At 40.1% G+C, this 16515-nt stretch overlaps 1 protein-coding gene across 1 annotated transcript in view; it reads right to left on the reverse strand.

Annotated features, from left to right (window-relative positions):
• Nucleotides 1-16515, reverse strand: part of PLEKHH1 (pleckstrin homology, MyTH4 and FERM domain containing H1) — a 46219-nt gene that overhangs the window by 3430 nt on the left and 26274 nt on the right. Inside the window, exons 13-24 of the mRNA XM_086749539.1 lie at nt 15815-15976; nt 14486-14566; nt 13307-13486; nt 13068-13176; nt 12016-12128; nt 11165-11341; nt 10232-10329; nt 7537-7714; nt 6241-6396; nt 3483-3583; nt 1640-1781; nt 602-744 (exon numbers count right to left, since the gene is read on the reverse strand). Of these exons, the coding sequence (XP_086605665.1) occupies nt 602-744; nt 1640-1781; nt 3483-3583; nt 6241-6396; nt 7537-7714; nt 10232-10329; nt 11165-11341; nt 12016-12128; nt 13068-13176; nt 13307-13486; nt 14486-14566; nt 15815-15976 (1640 nt within the window). The remainder of the gene's footprint in view (nt 1-601; nt 745-1639; nt 1782-3482; nt 3584-6240; nt 6397-7536; nt 7715-10231; nt 10330-11164; nt 11342-12015; nt 12129-13067; nt 13177-13306; nt 13487-14485; nt 14567-15814; nt 15977-16515) is intronic.

Here is a 16515-nt window from a genome sequence, read left to right on the forward strand (position 1 = left end):
TGCTTCCAAAAGGAGGTAATTGTGTTAGTTCCACCACTGCGTCCCTAAGTAGCTTTGGATCTGGAAGATTACCATTCTCTCTCTTTAAAACAGTTATAGCTGAGATCCATAGCAGCATCTCAATTCTGTACTTGAGATCTCTGCATTGTGTGTGAGAATTTCCAAGTCAGAACATCAAAAAGCACTGCCAAAATGCATCCTACCAGGATTACTCCATGGCCTGAAGCAGCCCATATATGCTGGCTTTATGGCTCGTTGCAAATGTTAGGCATCTGGATTCAATTGACACTTGGGGTATGGGTAAAACAAAAATTCAGAAATAGAACTAATCTTAGGCTTATGTTAGAGTTTCTTGGGACTGAGATGCCTAATTTGGAAAAGAAAGGCTTAAACTTCTTGTCTAGGGGAAAATCAGTTGGTGATTTAGTTATTTTTCTATTAGCTAACTGCTATTTTCTTTTAAAGGAACCTTTTCCTGACACTTGGGTTTTGTTTAAGTTTCTACATCAAATAATCTTGACAGGAGTCCTTAAATAGAAAGATAGAATTGTGCAAGTAAAATTTGTTTTCAGTACAAAATATAGAAGAACAAACAATTTACCTGAGCTGTTCTGGAGTAATGTTTTGCTTGTAGCGCTTAGGATAGAATTTATCTAAGACTTGGTGGAGAAGATGCTGCATTTTCGATTGTGATGTGCCCCCAGGACTTGAAGATCCTGGTCGATCCAAATCCCCATATTCCACCTTAGACAATGTTATAGTTAATAGTGCACCAGAACGACAAGGTTTCAGTGCAGTAGAACATTCCATGAATTCCCATTCTGATAACTACTGTGTTTATTAGTCATGCAAAAAGACATCATTAGGCAGGGGATTTTGTCTACAGCATTTACCATAGTAAATGTATACAACAGAGAAACTACTCAGGACATGACGTCCCAAGGAACTCTTTACTGATCTAAGAAATTGAAACAAGATCTTGGCCAGCTACTTGTTGTAGGGAGACACTTCTGTATAACTGCCAAGCTTTTGGGGTTTATTTTCAATTAGCCAATTAAAACAGCCTATTTGTAAATAGTCTGGACAACATTCACAGCTTCTTCATCTCACTTTACATGGCTTTAACAAATGCAACAATCAGTTTCAGCTCAGAAAGAAACCATTATCCTGATTATCACGCCCACAACCCATATTGCATGTTTTATGTGGTAAAATGCAAGCCTGGAGGTCTAATAGAGGATCCTACAAGATGCTTTACCTGAGTAAAAGGCTATTGGCAATGTAACAGGGAAAGTTTTGACTAGTAAGTGGAATTCTGGTATGTGACACTATTTCCATATCGCTAGTAAGGCACTACTTGGAGCAGTTCTGGGGATAACAGCTTCACTGTTTTTTTCCAATGTTTTTCTTCAGAAGGAAAGGAGAAGGACTCCTGTAGCAAATTTCCCTACAGCAAAAGGTGTTCTAACAACATATGCATGCTGGTATAATGTGTTTCGCATGGTACGTCTCAGACTGTATGTTTGATAAGAAATATCACTTTTGATGTAAAAGACAGCTGCTTAGTAAAAAATATTCAGTGTAGAGCTGAAATCCCTGGAGGACAAAAGGGAGTATTTATGCCCACAGCCATACTCACCTGAGCCATGAGAGCCACCATTTCCAGAGCTAATTCCTTATTAACAGGAAACCTTCCATTGGCTATTTCATTGCTGACTTGGAAGGCCAGTAGCAACCGCTCCCGGTCTGTCTCACCTTTGGCCTGGCTCCGAAAATATAGCCTAAAAAGCAGAGAGGATTGTGAAGGTAAAAAGGCAGCAGGTACTGGAGAGAGATTTGGGAGCTGAGGTGCTTCCCTTCCGAACAAGATTGGGCAAGGAGGCTCAGAACATGCTTTCTAGCTTTGGAAGCCATTTGAATTCTGAGCACCGACCACTTCAAGACAGTGAAGCCTTATTAAACACAGGTAAATCAGTGTTCATCTGTCCCCATCAAGCACAGACAGACAGTATTTGTGATATCGCCTTCTCTGCTTATCACAGAATACAGAACTGCCTCTGGTCTACATGTATAAACCTCTACATGGCAGCCTTGTAGACTTGTTCTTTTGTGCCAGCTTTGTTTTGACCATTTACACTGATGTTGTTATTAAAAAAGTCTTCAGTTTGCTTCAGCAGAAAATAAGAGGCAAAATTAGCAGGCTTTATTTCAAAAATCAAAGCAGCATTCTTGTAAATCAAAGCTTCCTACTATTTTTTATTCCCTTCACACTTGCAAATTCTTTGACCTGGTACAACAAGATGACTAATGAAGGTTGAAGCCACCAGCTTGTGGAATGCTTCCCAGAACCATTCCTCATACATGCCTATCTAATTCAAATACTAACTTACAGCTACATCTATGACTATATATTCCACAGTACCATGTGAGAGATTAATTCCAGTGGATCAGTTTGTTTATTTTTATGTGAATTAAAGATTAACACCACCATTAGGACCATAACAACCTTACACATGTCTTATCAGAGTCCTTGGTGTTAGAACAGCCCAGCCTTGGAAAGGCCTCATCAAAACATCCTTGCTGTCCAGTTTAGGCACATTCCAGTCCAACAAAATAATACTGCAAAGTTTCAGTCCTGAAACAAATACTGCTTTCTGAGTCAAAAGCAATAACTTCTGTTTCCCCATCTGTTATACCAACTAACAAAGTTCACAGATTTGTTTCCACCATTACAGTCAACAACATCTTCATACATGCAATACAGAACTTTGTATCTTTTTGGTTTTGGGGTGGCCTTTGTTTCACCTCAAACAGAACTCACATGCAGAAAGCCATTCTTTGTTCTCACACACAGCTCTCCATTCACTGTAAATCAGAATTCCCGTCTGTATTACAAATTATGAACTTGTTGCAGTTTTTGGTTTAGATCTTTGTCTCATACTTTCATTCTCTACTATCTCTTATAATAGAACTTTTAATATTTCTTTCTTTATAAAGTCTGGGCACTGCTACTACATGTCTCCTCTACAGCTTGTGCCATTTAGAACATTGTTCTTGTATCTTTTTCATCTTTGGGATTCTTCACTTAATTGCAAGTTTTAGCATATTCGTCTTCACTGGCAATTTTTCCCCCAGGTCTCTCTTCCTCTTACCTAACATGCATTACTTAATTATGTTTTAGGATCTAGGCAAATTAAATTGTGCAAAGTATGTTTTATTGTGCTACAGCTAGTTCTTAACTCATTTTAAGTCTATTCTGCTATTGCAAATTGGTTTGGGTTTTACCTGTAGGCCGTATACCCTCTTTTACACATGTACCACACAGAAAAGTCACATCATCACATGTTGGATTTGAACACATCTAAGCTAAAATAGTTTTGGCACTAACAGTACTATAAATTACTGGCCATCTACAGAGATATATGCAGTCTAGAAATGTTTAATTAACAGCAGTAGTGAGGCCAACCAACGAAGCACAGTACCTGTTCTTATAGGTCAACTTCACAATTCTTGTGCCACCTTCATATTTCCCAGGATGCAATTCTTTTAAGCCTTGTTCCCATTTAGAAATGACATCACAGATCTTTAAAAAATATAATGGAGAGAGGAGAGACAAACTGAGGTGAAATGTATAGTCAAGACTTGAGGGGAAACTAAGTGAAGAATATTGTGGAACGTGGAAGATAAAGAAATGGACTGGATCAGCATGGACACAGCCAAAAGTGACAAAACAATTCCTTTTTTTATTATACAGTATGTAAAAATTAAAGTATTCCAACTGAAAACTTCAGCTCTAATCTACAGAGGGACATCTGTAAGTGAATTCTGGTCTGGTGGCAACTCTCTGGCTATGTCTATGTTAGCAAGTAGCAAAGCCCAGGAGGAGCAGATCTGCACAGTGATGTTCTTAAAAGCCAATGCCCACAGTGTATGAGTTTCAAACGGTTTTCCTTTGGACTAGCTTAGTTTGATCAAATAGCCTGAAAGCCCACTACTATGTTGGGTCACATCTTCCAGTTCATGTTTCACATAAAAAGAAGCCATTTCATGCTCCTTAATGTGCATCAAAGCATGGTTAATAGGAATTATTGGTATGTTCACTTCAAAAGTGCCCTCCTGAACCAAACTAAAGCACTTGTGTATCCTCTGAATAGCAGCTGTCTACATGCTTGGCCAAACCAAACCCTTGGATATGAATGTCCAAACTTTGGGAACATTTGGTCCTAGATTCCAACTTTGTAGCTCAGACATATTTTTAGTAATAACATGGTTAATCTCTTTGGTCCCGTTCAACTTATCTTGGTTATTCCAGGCCCTTTACAAGTGGTCTAATAAAGGCCCCTACTTCTCTTTAGATAGCATCTCAATAAAAGGAATGTGAACATAAGAAGCCCATGAAATACGTAATCAGATATCCCAATCCTCTCTTAAAAAGCTACTGAGGTTGCCTTGGCAAGTAAATAAAAACTGGTTAATAACCAGTAAAAATGATGCCTTTGATTGTCTCAAGCTCCTTCGTTTACTCCAATATCTCATCTCTCCAAAAGGTAGTACATTTACCAGCAAAGCTCCAGATTATCTGATCTATATCAGGCCATAAAAGCAAAGTATAGAATTTGGCACTGTCTGGAGTAGTTTCCTCTTCAAACCATCTAATTTGAAGTTACTGGCATCTTCTCCCTCTGTTGCACAATGCGAAATTTTATACTGTGTAAAACTGAATGTTTATGTTCCTTACAGGTAGTGGGGCCTCTTCAAAGCTGCCACTACCACTATTCCTCCACCAATGCTGTACAACAAGTTATTCTCCTAGATTGGTACCAAAATCTGATGTGTCTCATTCATGGCTGCTAGCTGGCTAACTTAAGGCAGTCAGCCAGCTGCAGCAGAGGTAAAAATCTCCATACAAAAGACCCAGATGTTAATACTTTAACTGCTTTCCTTTTCCCTTGATCTGAGGCACTCCTCTCTTTTTCGGAAGTGAAGACATACTCAGTAGAGCTTTCTTCTCTAAGTACACTTATCAGCAGTGAAAGCCTGAGTTATCTGGAGATAGCAAGGAGATACTTCATAATCCAATAGATGAGATGTATATAGACATGCCAAAAAACTCACAGCCTAACACAAATTTGTCTCAATTAGGAGCGTCACATTTGATGTTAGTTGTGATATCTGATCACGCTAGCTAGCTCAGTCATGTTTTAATTTTGTAGTCAAGACAAATTAAACTTTAATATGTGCTAAAATCTGAGTTGAAGGCTTTTAAAAAATTGACGAATTTATCACCTACTAAAACAGTACGTGCTTTGTCTTAAGTAGTATCTCAGACTAGACTGAGCTAATTATAAAATCATAGAATCATTTAGGTTGGAAAAGACCTTTAAGATCATCAAGTCCAACTGTAAACCCAACACTGCCAAGTCCACCACTAAACCATGTCCCTAAGTGCCACATCTACACGTCTTTTAAATACCTCCAGGGATGGTGATTCAACCACTTCCCTAGGCAGCCTGTTCCAGTGCTTGACAACCCTTTTGGTGAAGAAATTTTTCCTAATATCCAATCTAAACCTCCCCTGGCGCAACTTGAGGCCATTTCCTCTCGTCCTATCACTTGTTACTTGGGAAAAGAGACCAACACCCACCTCCCTACATCCTCCTTTCAGGTAGTTGTAGAGAGCAATGTGGTCTCCCCTCAGCCTCCTCTTCTCCAGACTAAACAACCCCAGTTCCCTCAGCCACTCCTCATAAGACTTGTGCTCTAGACCCTTCATCAGCTTCATTGCTCTTCTTTGGACATGATGCTCCAGCACCTCAACATCTTTCTTGTAGTGAGGGGCCCAAAACTGAAAGCAGTATTCACGGCACAGACTCACCAGTGCTGTGTACAGGGGCACGATCACTTCCCTACTCCTGCTGGCCACACTGTTCCTGATGGAAGCCAGGATGCTGTTGGCCTTCTGGGCCACCCGGGCACACTGCTGGCTCATGTTCAGCCAGCTGTCTACCACCACCCCCAGGTCCTTTTCCCCTGGGCAGCTTTCCAGCCACTCTTCCCCAAGTCTAAGGCGTTGCGTGGGGTTGTTATGAACCAAGTGCAGGAATTAGTATCTCATCTCTGAATACTAATATAGACAGACAATAGCCAAGTGTATTTGATCTTGCTGCATTAAGAAAAAATTATTAGCCAGTTAGCAACTCTTCAAAGATGTATGCTGAATGTAGCAGAGGGAAAAAATACCTTCATGTTGCCCTGCAGACAATGTTCCAAATTCCTGCCAGAAGGATCATCTGTGAACAGAGAAAATCCCATGTGGGATGGCTTCCTCATTCCTGTCTCCTGGTTCAGTCGCTGGATGAATTCATCAACTGTTGAGGAACCATCAAAACCTACGACCTGCAATGGAAGAGGAGCTAATTGAGAATAACTTTCAAGAAACATGACGTTGATGAGCATCACAGCTAATGAAGCCTGGTTTCCTACAGATTGGTGTCTCATGATTGACTGCCAGCTAGAGTGAGTGCACTCGCATAGTCTCCCTTCACAGTGCATTCTTTCTTGTACTGAGACACTTATGACATCTCTCTCTTTTCCCCAGCTACCTTTTCTTCCTAAGATCTGTAGAGCTGGGGCTGGATTCCTTTCATTTTCTCAGGAAAAATTCTGTATTGAGTTTGCGTTGCAAGGTTTTAGTAGTGGGAGGGCTACAAGGGTGGATTCTGTGAGAAGCTGCTAGAAGCTTCCCCTGTGTCCCACAGAGCCAATGCCAGTGGGCTCCAAGATGGACCTGCCGCTGGCCAAGGCCAAGCCCATCAGCAACGGTGGTAGCACCTCTGCGATAACACAGTTAAGCAGGGAGAAAAAAACCCTGTGCAACAGCCACTGTATTTGGAGAGAAGAGTGAGAATATGTGAGAGAAACAACTCTGCAGACACCAAGGTCAGTGAGAAAGGAGCAGGAGGAGGTGATCCAGGTGCCACAGCAGGGATTCCTCTGCAGCCCGTGGTGCAGACCATGGTGAAGCACGCTGTCCCCCTGCAGCCCATGGAGAAGCAGAGATCCACCTGCAGCCCGTGGAGGACCCCACTGGGGCAGGTGGATGCCTAAGGGAGTAAAGTTGAGGCAAAAAAGAAGGTGGGTAGGAGGAAGGTGTTTTAAGATTTAGTTTTTATTTCTCGTTATCCTACTCTCATTTGATTGGTAATAAATTAAATTAATTTTCCCCAGTTGAGTCTGATTTGCCCTGGTAATTGGTGAATGATCTCTCTCTGTCCTTATTTTAACCCACGAGCCTTTCGTTATATTTTCTCTCTCTTGTCCAGCTGAGGAGGGAAGTGATAGAGCAGCTTTGGTGGGCACCCGGTGTCCAGCCAGGGTCAGCCCACCACAATAGCTAAAATAGCAAGAAGGAGAAATAGTGTCTACCTCCCAGTATCTGATACATTTAAATACCACGGTGCCATGCACTCAAAGGAAGAAGGCAGGTTATGGTGCAGTCCTCTAGTGCCCAGAAGAAAGGTAGCTGCAGTGCCTCACCTGATAGGTTCCGTTCATGAAGTGCACTGGGATGCTGAAGGGGAGCGAGTGGTGGTAGGGATTTCTCAGCAGAATGGACACGATCTCCATCCGGGAGGGCTTGGCTTCCCGCTCGCCAGCCTGCACAGTGCGGTCTACAGATCTCTGGCAGTAGATGGCATACTTGCCTATTTCGCTCCTAGGCAAAGAGGTGGAGATAAGCCACAAACATGCTTTAAATGCCATGTCCTCTTGCATTTCCCATGCCATCCTCCCTCAGGCTTTTGCTCAAGCAAAGATACATCTCTGTGAGATTACCTAGTTCACCTCTACAGACTAACAGCTCAAGAGAAAAGCTACAACACAAACCTGAGCTCCAAGAATCTATAAAATTAAGGTAGACAATGGACTCTGGAAAGCTCAAGAGCATTCCCTGCTCCTAGATGGACTGGATACAGTATAGGAATATCCTCTTCTGCACCCTATTGCTATCATACAATCCATTAAACCCAGAGTAGTTCGCCCTCAAATTTGCTGTCATGCCAGCGGAATTTAGTTACTATCATGTCAACTCCTGGTCAGTATTAATAACAAGTTGTAATGCATTAGTCTCACTTAAGGATTATAGAAGTTGTGGTTATCAATTTACATGGTTATACAAATTATAAGTTTCCATGTATTAATCCTGTCTGCCAGTCAAGAGACTTGACAGAGACTCAAAGCAAGCTCAGATTTGTTGATAGTTCAATACAGTATAGGGACAGTTACTAACATGATCAGTTTACTGTCTACTGAAGAGAGTGCACCATTGAACAGCACCAAAAGGATATAAGTGTCTCTAAAGCCAGGCAGGAACAGTCAATTACACCTTTTGCAAAAATGTTAAGAATGTATATACTGACCAAGTTCTGAAATTGAAGGATTTATAGGGACTTATAACCGTGCCATCACTTAGGGAAAACTAATTCCATTCAGGGTGCCTTCAGGAGCTCAGTACGTGATTAAATCTCCAGTTAAATCCTGCAAGCAACAGGGAAGTCAGGAGCTCCGGCTTTTCACTGTAGTGATGTGTTTGAGCAATTTTCAAATGAAGAATCTTCCTTCAATCAGGCTGTTGTGTCTGGCTTCCAAATGCTCCTGAGCCCTGGATCTTCTAACCTAGAACTGTGCCCCACTTTTCTTCATCGCTTAGAGACTGAATAGATACTCCAAGGTCAACTTTCATGAAAAGCAATACCTGGAATGGAGATCTAGTGTAAATCTAGACCATAGGCACTACACAGTGTAAACATTCCAGTGTCTTGTTTGCTGTATGAAACAGGGAAAGCATATCTATTTAAGTGGTCAAGAAACAGCCATACCTGCTCCATGTAAAGAGGCATAAGTACTCCTAAAGCTAGGCAGAAGGAGCTAAGCTAAGTCCCATGTAGCAACTGCTCTGAATCTCGTCTAAACTACAGATGAATATAAGCACAGTTTGCTGTAATTTCTGTATGTTTTTCTTAGCCCTAATAATTGTTACATAGCTGGATTGTATAAATATATTTTCTCTTTGCTTCTGCTTAAAGTTTATTTGTTGATAAAGGTACTTTTGGGCTAAGAACCTGGCAGACCATTAGCATAGTAATGCCTGAAACTGATGCATTAAATCAGTTTCACAGAGCCCAGCACATCCTTATGAAATTCAATAGTCCTTAACAGTAGAGCAGCTCCCCAGTTTGGGAGCTGGTAATGCACAAGTTTGAAGAGATGGTTTCTAGTCCTAGCCAGAAGATCCCTAACATGTTGCCTTAGCCAACGGAGAGAGAGCCTGAACTTAGAGGAGTGCCTAATATTTGTATTTTTGCTTCTGAGAAATAGCAAATGTGTGGCAGCACATAATTTCTTATATTGTTAAATTTTCATTAAAAAAAATATACTTGATAGGAGAAGCACACAGATTTCCTTTGCAATACCAGGAGACTTTTAGCTTGAGTTCCAAGGCAGACTTAGGCTGAGTATTTGAATACAAATATTTGTTTGAAATGAAACCACTCTTTTACCTACATCATAGCAACAGTATATTATTGCAACAGACAGCTAGACATCTCTAGCTGTGACCTCCCCTCCAAGGACACAGTGAGATATGCTAAAGACCAGGTCACCATGGAAACAAACAAAGAGCACAGCATGAACACTGGAGAACAACTTATTGCTGTTACAGTAAATCTTGCACTGTTTTCTTATAGGGGAAAGTGTTACGCACCAAAGAGGTAACAGAAAACAGTACTAGCATATATTCAAGTTTGTTAGTTTTTTCTAACTGTTTATGGCTCCCTGAGATGTTCTCTGCCTCACTTTTGTTCTGTTCGTATGCCTGCTAACCTGAATGTAATAATCTAAAACTCTAATAATTCATTCTAAATACTTACTTTGGTCTGTCTTTCTATCAATAAAAAGTATCCGCATCAGCAAAAATCCTCCCTATGTAGCTCCAGTTATATCTGCAAAAGCTATTTTGCTAGTATAGGTCACTCAGTTTTGTGAGCTAACTTAATACCAGTGACAAATTAATGTGAATCACTGAAGGGGGACAGCTTGAGACCATTGGGAACCTTCTGTCCCCTCCCTCAACTTATTTTTGCAGATGTGAGTGACATAAGTGCTTCCATCTTTACCCATAGTGGATGTGAAAGGCAATCAGCTTAGCAGAAGAAAAAGTTGTTGCAGTATTTACCTGGGGTCTGCATGTCGCTGCAAGTGCTGCTTGACGTACCAGAGGAAGTGATGTTGAGGCAGAAATAAAGGAGCACACAAAGCCAGGAGTTGCCAGCACTGTGAACATAAAACCAGACATAATTCTTGTTCTGTATTTCTTGCCTGTTGTCTTTCGTAGAATACTGCAACCAAAACGTTGGATGATGCCCAGTGCTTTTGGGAACAACCATTTTTAGACATGTAGTTAAAGACATTTCAAAGGGAAGTGATGGTCAGAGGATAGACTGCTCTTAAATATCTCAACCTGGACTCTAAGAAGAGGTGTTCTGAATGACTGGCCACTTTTAAAAATTTTGACTAGTGTAACCAGAGCTGAGTGAACAATTAACACTTTAATTAGTACTTTTTTCCTATTTGTAACTGCAAATAATAACAAAGAATACACTGGGGAATTTTTGTTTCAAGTTAGATCCGTTATTCTTCAACCAGATTCTATTTTCTCATTTGAGCTGGGAATATCATAATCAAGTATGTACATCCATGGTGTAACTTATTAATTTGATTTACCCAATCATTATAGTGCAAAAATAAGACTTCATGCTTAATAGTAATATTCATTATTTGCATGCTGTTGATTAACTAAAATGGAAAACAAAATAAATACCAGGTGGCAATTATAGCTAACAAATATGAGCTATGAATTTTGATTCTGAATATGATCTGAATAGACCATTTGTAACTGGTAAATGGTTAAATTCAAACTAAAATTTATTTTGCAAGTACTTACATTCTCAATGTTTTTCTTTGCACATCAGTGCCAAGATTCTCTTTCCTCCAGCACACCTTTAGCATTTGCACAATTTTAGGAGAACCCATCCCATTGCTAATTATTAAAAACATGGAATTAAGTAGAAAGTATTTACAAAGTGGAAGTAACAAAAGAGGAACTGACCTGAATGACTGAGTGGTTCCGGGGTTGTCGGCAGCTGGTCTGTTTAACAAGCTGACAGTAAATCTCATTCTGCAGCTCAGTATGTGTCAAGCAGACCTGCAGTGCTGTCTGGGCAAGTGATACATGGTAATCAATAGAGGGTGCCTCCACAGGGACATTGATGAACAGCTGACAGGACTGTAAAAGGGTGGAAGTTAGTCAACGCCATGAATACAGAGACTCTTCTTTGGTACTTCCCAGGCAAATGTGTTACAGATAATTAATTAATTCTTCTAAATAACCTTGAGAAGATGGAGGAGAAGAAATACTTAATTCCTTTCTCTCCCTCTTTAGTTGTGGCATCTAGAAAATTCACTCATCCTCCCCCAGCCTGAGAAACTCACAAATCAGCAAGAGAATTGAGGGGAAAATATGCTTTATGCCTTCCATGCCTGTTCTTTACCTTGCTAAGACTGTCCAGTCTTACTGCTGATCTTACACTTGTAGAGTGCAAGAATCAAATCTCCAATGGCTTCACCATTGGTCCTACTGATGCAACTGAGTTTGCCAGTAAATTGTTTCCATTTCCTTCTATTGGAGAGGAAAGAGGAAGATAAGGCTAACTTTGAAGCGTAAAGCCTGTGGGGCACATTGCTCCTAAACCCAGATTCCCTACAAGGAAAAGTTAAACTTCCAGAGAATGAATGACACCTAATCTCTGACTGTCCTATTGTAATTAAACAACCCACCAGTCCTGTCTAAAGCAATCAGTGGTGACACTAAATGTTGTGACAAACAACATGACTAAACAATGTTGTTGCCCCAACAACAGAGCAAAATAACTGCAAACCATGCAATGTCCCTTTAAATACCTTAAAAAGTTTCAGAGCTTCAGTCTGTAGAGCCTCCGATGGCAGAGTGGTGAGGGAAGTGTGCAACCCATCTTTACTGTAGCACAACATAGGATGTTTCCACAGAGGAGAATCTGTGGTAGCAGATGGGCAAAAAAATGCAGTGTCAGGAACAGAAGAAAGATAAGTGTCCACATTGAAAAGGAGCTTTGCTAAAATGGCAAAGCACCTGAGGAAGCAGCACTGCACTAGGCCACATTTATTTTTGGTGCCACTTCATTGATTTCAGCAAAGCCTGCCGTGAACAAGGAGTTACCAGCAGTATTAGCCCTGAAAGAGAAGTATTGCCATCCTCAATCCTGCTATGTCAGAGCTTCTCACCAGCTACATTCTGCTGAGAAACTGCTCAGCTGCATGTTCAAACAAGAGACACAAACTCTGCCAGGGCAGCCGCCTGCAATGGGGGTCTTTGTTAGTGCAAGTCACTATTCAACAGTAAACAAGGTTCACATATAAGTCTAGGAATATGTGAGTGTGCAGGAAAAGAGTAATGAGTAGGAATGCATATGTTAATACACATTTGATAACATGGTGCATAAACATACATGAACAAGCAAGTTCAAAGATGAGGAGGAGCAGATGAGCATGGATGTGCGTGCGAGGGTTTATACATGCAGACAGAGAAACAGATGTGAAGGAAAGTGCATGTGAGTGTACTTAGAGGAGAGAGCATGCGTTTGTATGGACAAGACTCCTAGGAAAGGAAAATCAGGACCAACAATAACAGGAAAAATTAAAGCTCCAGTTCTTTATTTTCATTTGGATTAATGTTACAGACGTTTCAGATGCTTTGATAAATGATGTGACAATGTGATGGACTTGTCTAGTTTCACTACAATGCCTGTAGCCTCTCTAGAGATGTTACTGTGGAACTAGGGGAGAAGGACACTATATCAGATGCTGTTCTACTGAGAATCTCCTTCCCTCACCTTTGGCTGCATTAAAACTGGGACTTGAAATGACCCTTCCTTATGCTCTGCTACCATGGCAAAGTGTTTGTGGTTTCAACTTACCAGGGTCTCCCTCTGCGTCCAACAGTTTTCCAATGAGTTGTTCATATGATGTGCCCACTGTGGCATTACTGCTACCAGCCGCTACGGTCAGATGGTACAGCCAGGTATTCTAGGCACAAGGATGAGAACAGTATGGTCAATTCTGACCTTGTTTTCTACAAGCAGGTTCTTGTTTGTATGCCCCATTTGTTCACTGATACTGAAAAGACTTGTTCTCCAAAAAGATTGCCTTTTTATACCTTCTCCTGTTTGGTGCGAATGAGTAAGTATGTGGGACTCTGGTCTTGTGGGTGAATCACCAGTGTACAGTGGGGTGAAAAAAGTCCTCCACCAGTGGCTTCATAATCTTCATCAGAGTCACAGGAACGGTCTACTTCTTCCACTTTGGACTCACGCATAGGCAGATGCCCTAGGGGACACTATCAGGAGGGTAAGCAAATTAGATAAGCATAGCTAATCTCCCACTATGGAGAGGGAACATTGGGAAAGAAAACCAGGTCAAAATGTTAGCAGTTCTGTAAAGTCTAAGGAATAAACTATAATTCAGTGTTTAACTAACATAATTATATAATCCTGCATTTCTGTATAATCTCTTCTCTTTCATCAAATAAAGTACTTACAAATTGTGTTACTACTTTTATTATTTTTCTTGGGAGAATATCTACAGGTCAGAATGAGAATATGTAAATAAAAAGATGGTCTTTCCCACAGGGTTCTGTTTTCTTCACATTACACTTGTCAGTTGTGTTTACATCATTGGTTCTGCAAGGCAGGATGTGTTTTCTGATGGTCAGTTGCTCAGTATCTCGAGCCACTGTTTTCTGATCCAGGTCAGACTTTCTGCTTGCTACTGGAAAGTAAGTACTTTTAAAAGTACATAAATAGGTAGATTCAGACAAACACAGGATATCTGCTCTGCTAACTCTGGAGATCAGTCCCAAGTATGAGTCACAGTATTCCTTGATATTCTAAAATGTGAGTTTTGACATCACCAAGACAAAGAAATGGACCTTTGTCCAGAAATGGAAGCACATTATGCTGATTAAATGACCTCCCTCTTCCTATATTGTTGTTGCTACTTATTTTCACAACAGTATGCAGAATGTATCAGCTGCTGTATAGAAATCTGCTCTAAAGACTTCACGAGACCAAATGGAGAAAGTGAGAAACAAGATCTAACAGTGATCTGAGAAACAGCAGTCACTCGCATAAGTCTTCTGTCAATTTAGCTTTAAAAAAAAGAAGAAAAAAAAGAATATCAGGGAAAATACTGGTTCTCTTTGTGGAACAGATGCCGTCAGAAGTACAACCAAGGAAGAGCTTGAAGCATGAGACAGATACAGAAGCAGTAAAAGGAAAGAAAGCTTCATGAGAAATGGGAAAGGAGGGTTCAGGAACAAAAAGGGAAAAGGAACTACCTTATCTTCATGATTTCGATAGTAGTAGAAAGTTTTTCCAATTAGTGCACACCAGACCAGCTTAGAGTGACCATGCTTGACCTGTAAGGAGAACAAAGAAATACACGTTTTTAAAATCAGCAGTGTTGCTGGAACAATTATCTAGGATTTCAACTTTCAATTTAACTCTTCCTTAAAACCTTGCATATATTGCTTGTTCTATGCTAAGATGTTCTATGCTAAAATTTGTTTCTAAAAAATAAAATATAAAGTTGTCCAGTGAACAACTCATGGATGTGAGTATGCTTATCAGCATTGTAAGGATGTTGAAAACAAGTCACATTCGTATTAGGAATGACAACACATCTGCTATTATTCTCTCCTTTCCTCTTAATTCTTCCAAAACTTAACTAATTCTAATTGAAGATGTCCCTGTTCCTTGCAAGGGGGTTGGACTAGATGATCTTTAAAGGTCCCTTCCAACCCTAACTATTCTGATTCTATGATCTCTCAAAACATACAGGGCACCATTTCCAAAAGCTGGTAAGTACATCCCACCTACATAGATAGCACAGAGGTGCTTATGGAAATGGGTCTAAGATTTTACGAAGTATTTTACTCATTCATAACAACCTGTCATTTCTGTATCCTGAAATGCAGCATTAAGAATAACCTTTTTAAGCTTATAAAAACAAGTAATTTCATCTCAGCAGGAAAAGATCAGTCAACATATGGTTTAAAGAGCTGTTTCCTATTGCAGATGAACAAGCTTCAGATGCAGGCTGGTTTTAGCCATCTTCAGATGCTGACCAGAATTATATTAAAAAATTCACAGTAACTTGCTATGCAAAAGTAATGTATGGAAATGCTACAAAGCATAAGAATTTTCAGCCATTGCACTTTCTACTAATGCACATGCAGTCTGTTACGATGGAAATAAATGCTAACCTAGAACCATACAAGTCATTTCTTTGAAACTCTCCTACATCACCAAGTTAAGAACAATTAAATGTGACACTTAACAGTCGTTCCAGTTGTTTGTTTTTTTTTTTACCATGACATGCTGAGAATTCTGTTGAAGAAAAGCATACATAAGCTAGATATTTGTTATTACTTACTATTTGACAAAGTTAGTATCTCTCAGTAGCCTTTTTTGTCCTACTCCTTATCTTTTATACAAATGTTCCCCTCTCTGAAATATAGAAATCTACTGCCACTTTTCTTTCTTTCCCCACTCTTTTAGGGAGTATTAAAATACTAATTTCTTTCTGACATTTACTGTGCAAACCAAGCAGCTGGTACACTGTCAATACTGAACTAAACCAAACAAAGTGAGAAATTGTATTTTACCTTGGTAAGCCAACCTTTCACAGTAGGTTTAGCATCACTACGAGGAACACCAATGGGACTGGTCACTTGCACTCTCAGGATACTCTGTAGGACATGAATCCATTCTTCCAGGATGTTTGGTGAGTCTGCTGTCAGGAAGTAGGTTCTCTTTTCTGTCATGAGCTAGAAGGAAAAGGAGTGAGGAAGTATACATCTGCACATCTGCAAATCTTTTCTTCAGCTGCTGAGTTTCATTATCCCATACAGATTTTTTTTTTCCCCCCTGTGGTTCAAGGGGAATATTTTGGGGGTAAGAAAAAGGTGCTAACCCTCAAAGTCCAGGTGATAAAACTGAAACTCAGATGGATAAAATTATCATGAGCTCTCTTGCTGTTTCATTGGATATAGTGGCTTTGTCTCCTCTCTCATCCTTTCTTGTTTCTCAGTGCTGCTGCTAATTTTTCATTTTAAAGGTGACTACATAAATGCGTTTTTTTGCTGCCTTCACTTTGTGTTACATTCTACCTTCAATAGCATGTGACTTTGAGAGGAAAGATGCTATAAATTTAATAGTATTAAGCCTTAGCAACTTCAGTTCCATAAGGGCAGAAGGTAACTCACAGGTCAGGCCATGTGCATTTCAGTCTGAGTATGAGAGAAACTTTAATGCTGCCTTTATAATGCAATTCTCTAACTTAATTACTTAAAAGTGAACTCAGTGA

This window comes from Chlamydotis macqueenii, chromosome 5 (assembly GCF_036417535.1).
Source record: "Chlamydotis macqueenii isolate bChlMac1 chromosome 5, bChlMac1.mat, whole genome shotgun sequence".
NCBI classification, from domain to species: Eukaryota; Metazoa; Chordata; class Aves; order Otidiformes; family Otididae; genus Chlamydotis; species Chlamydotis macqueenii.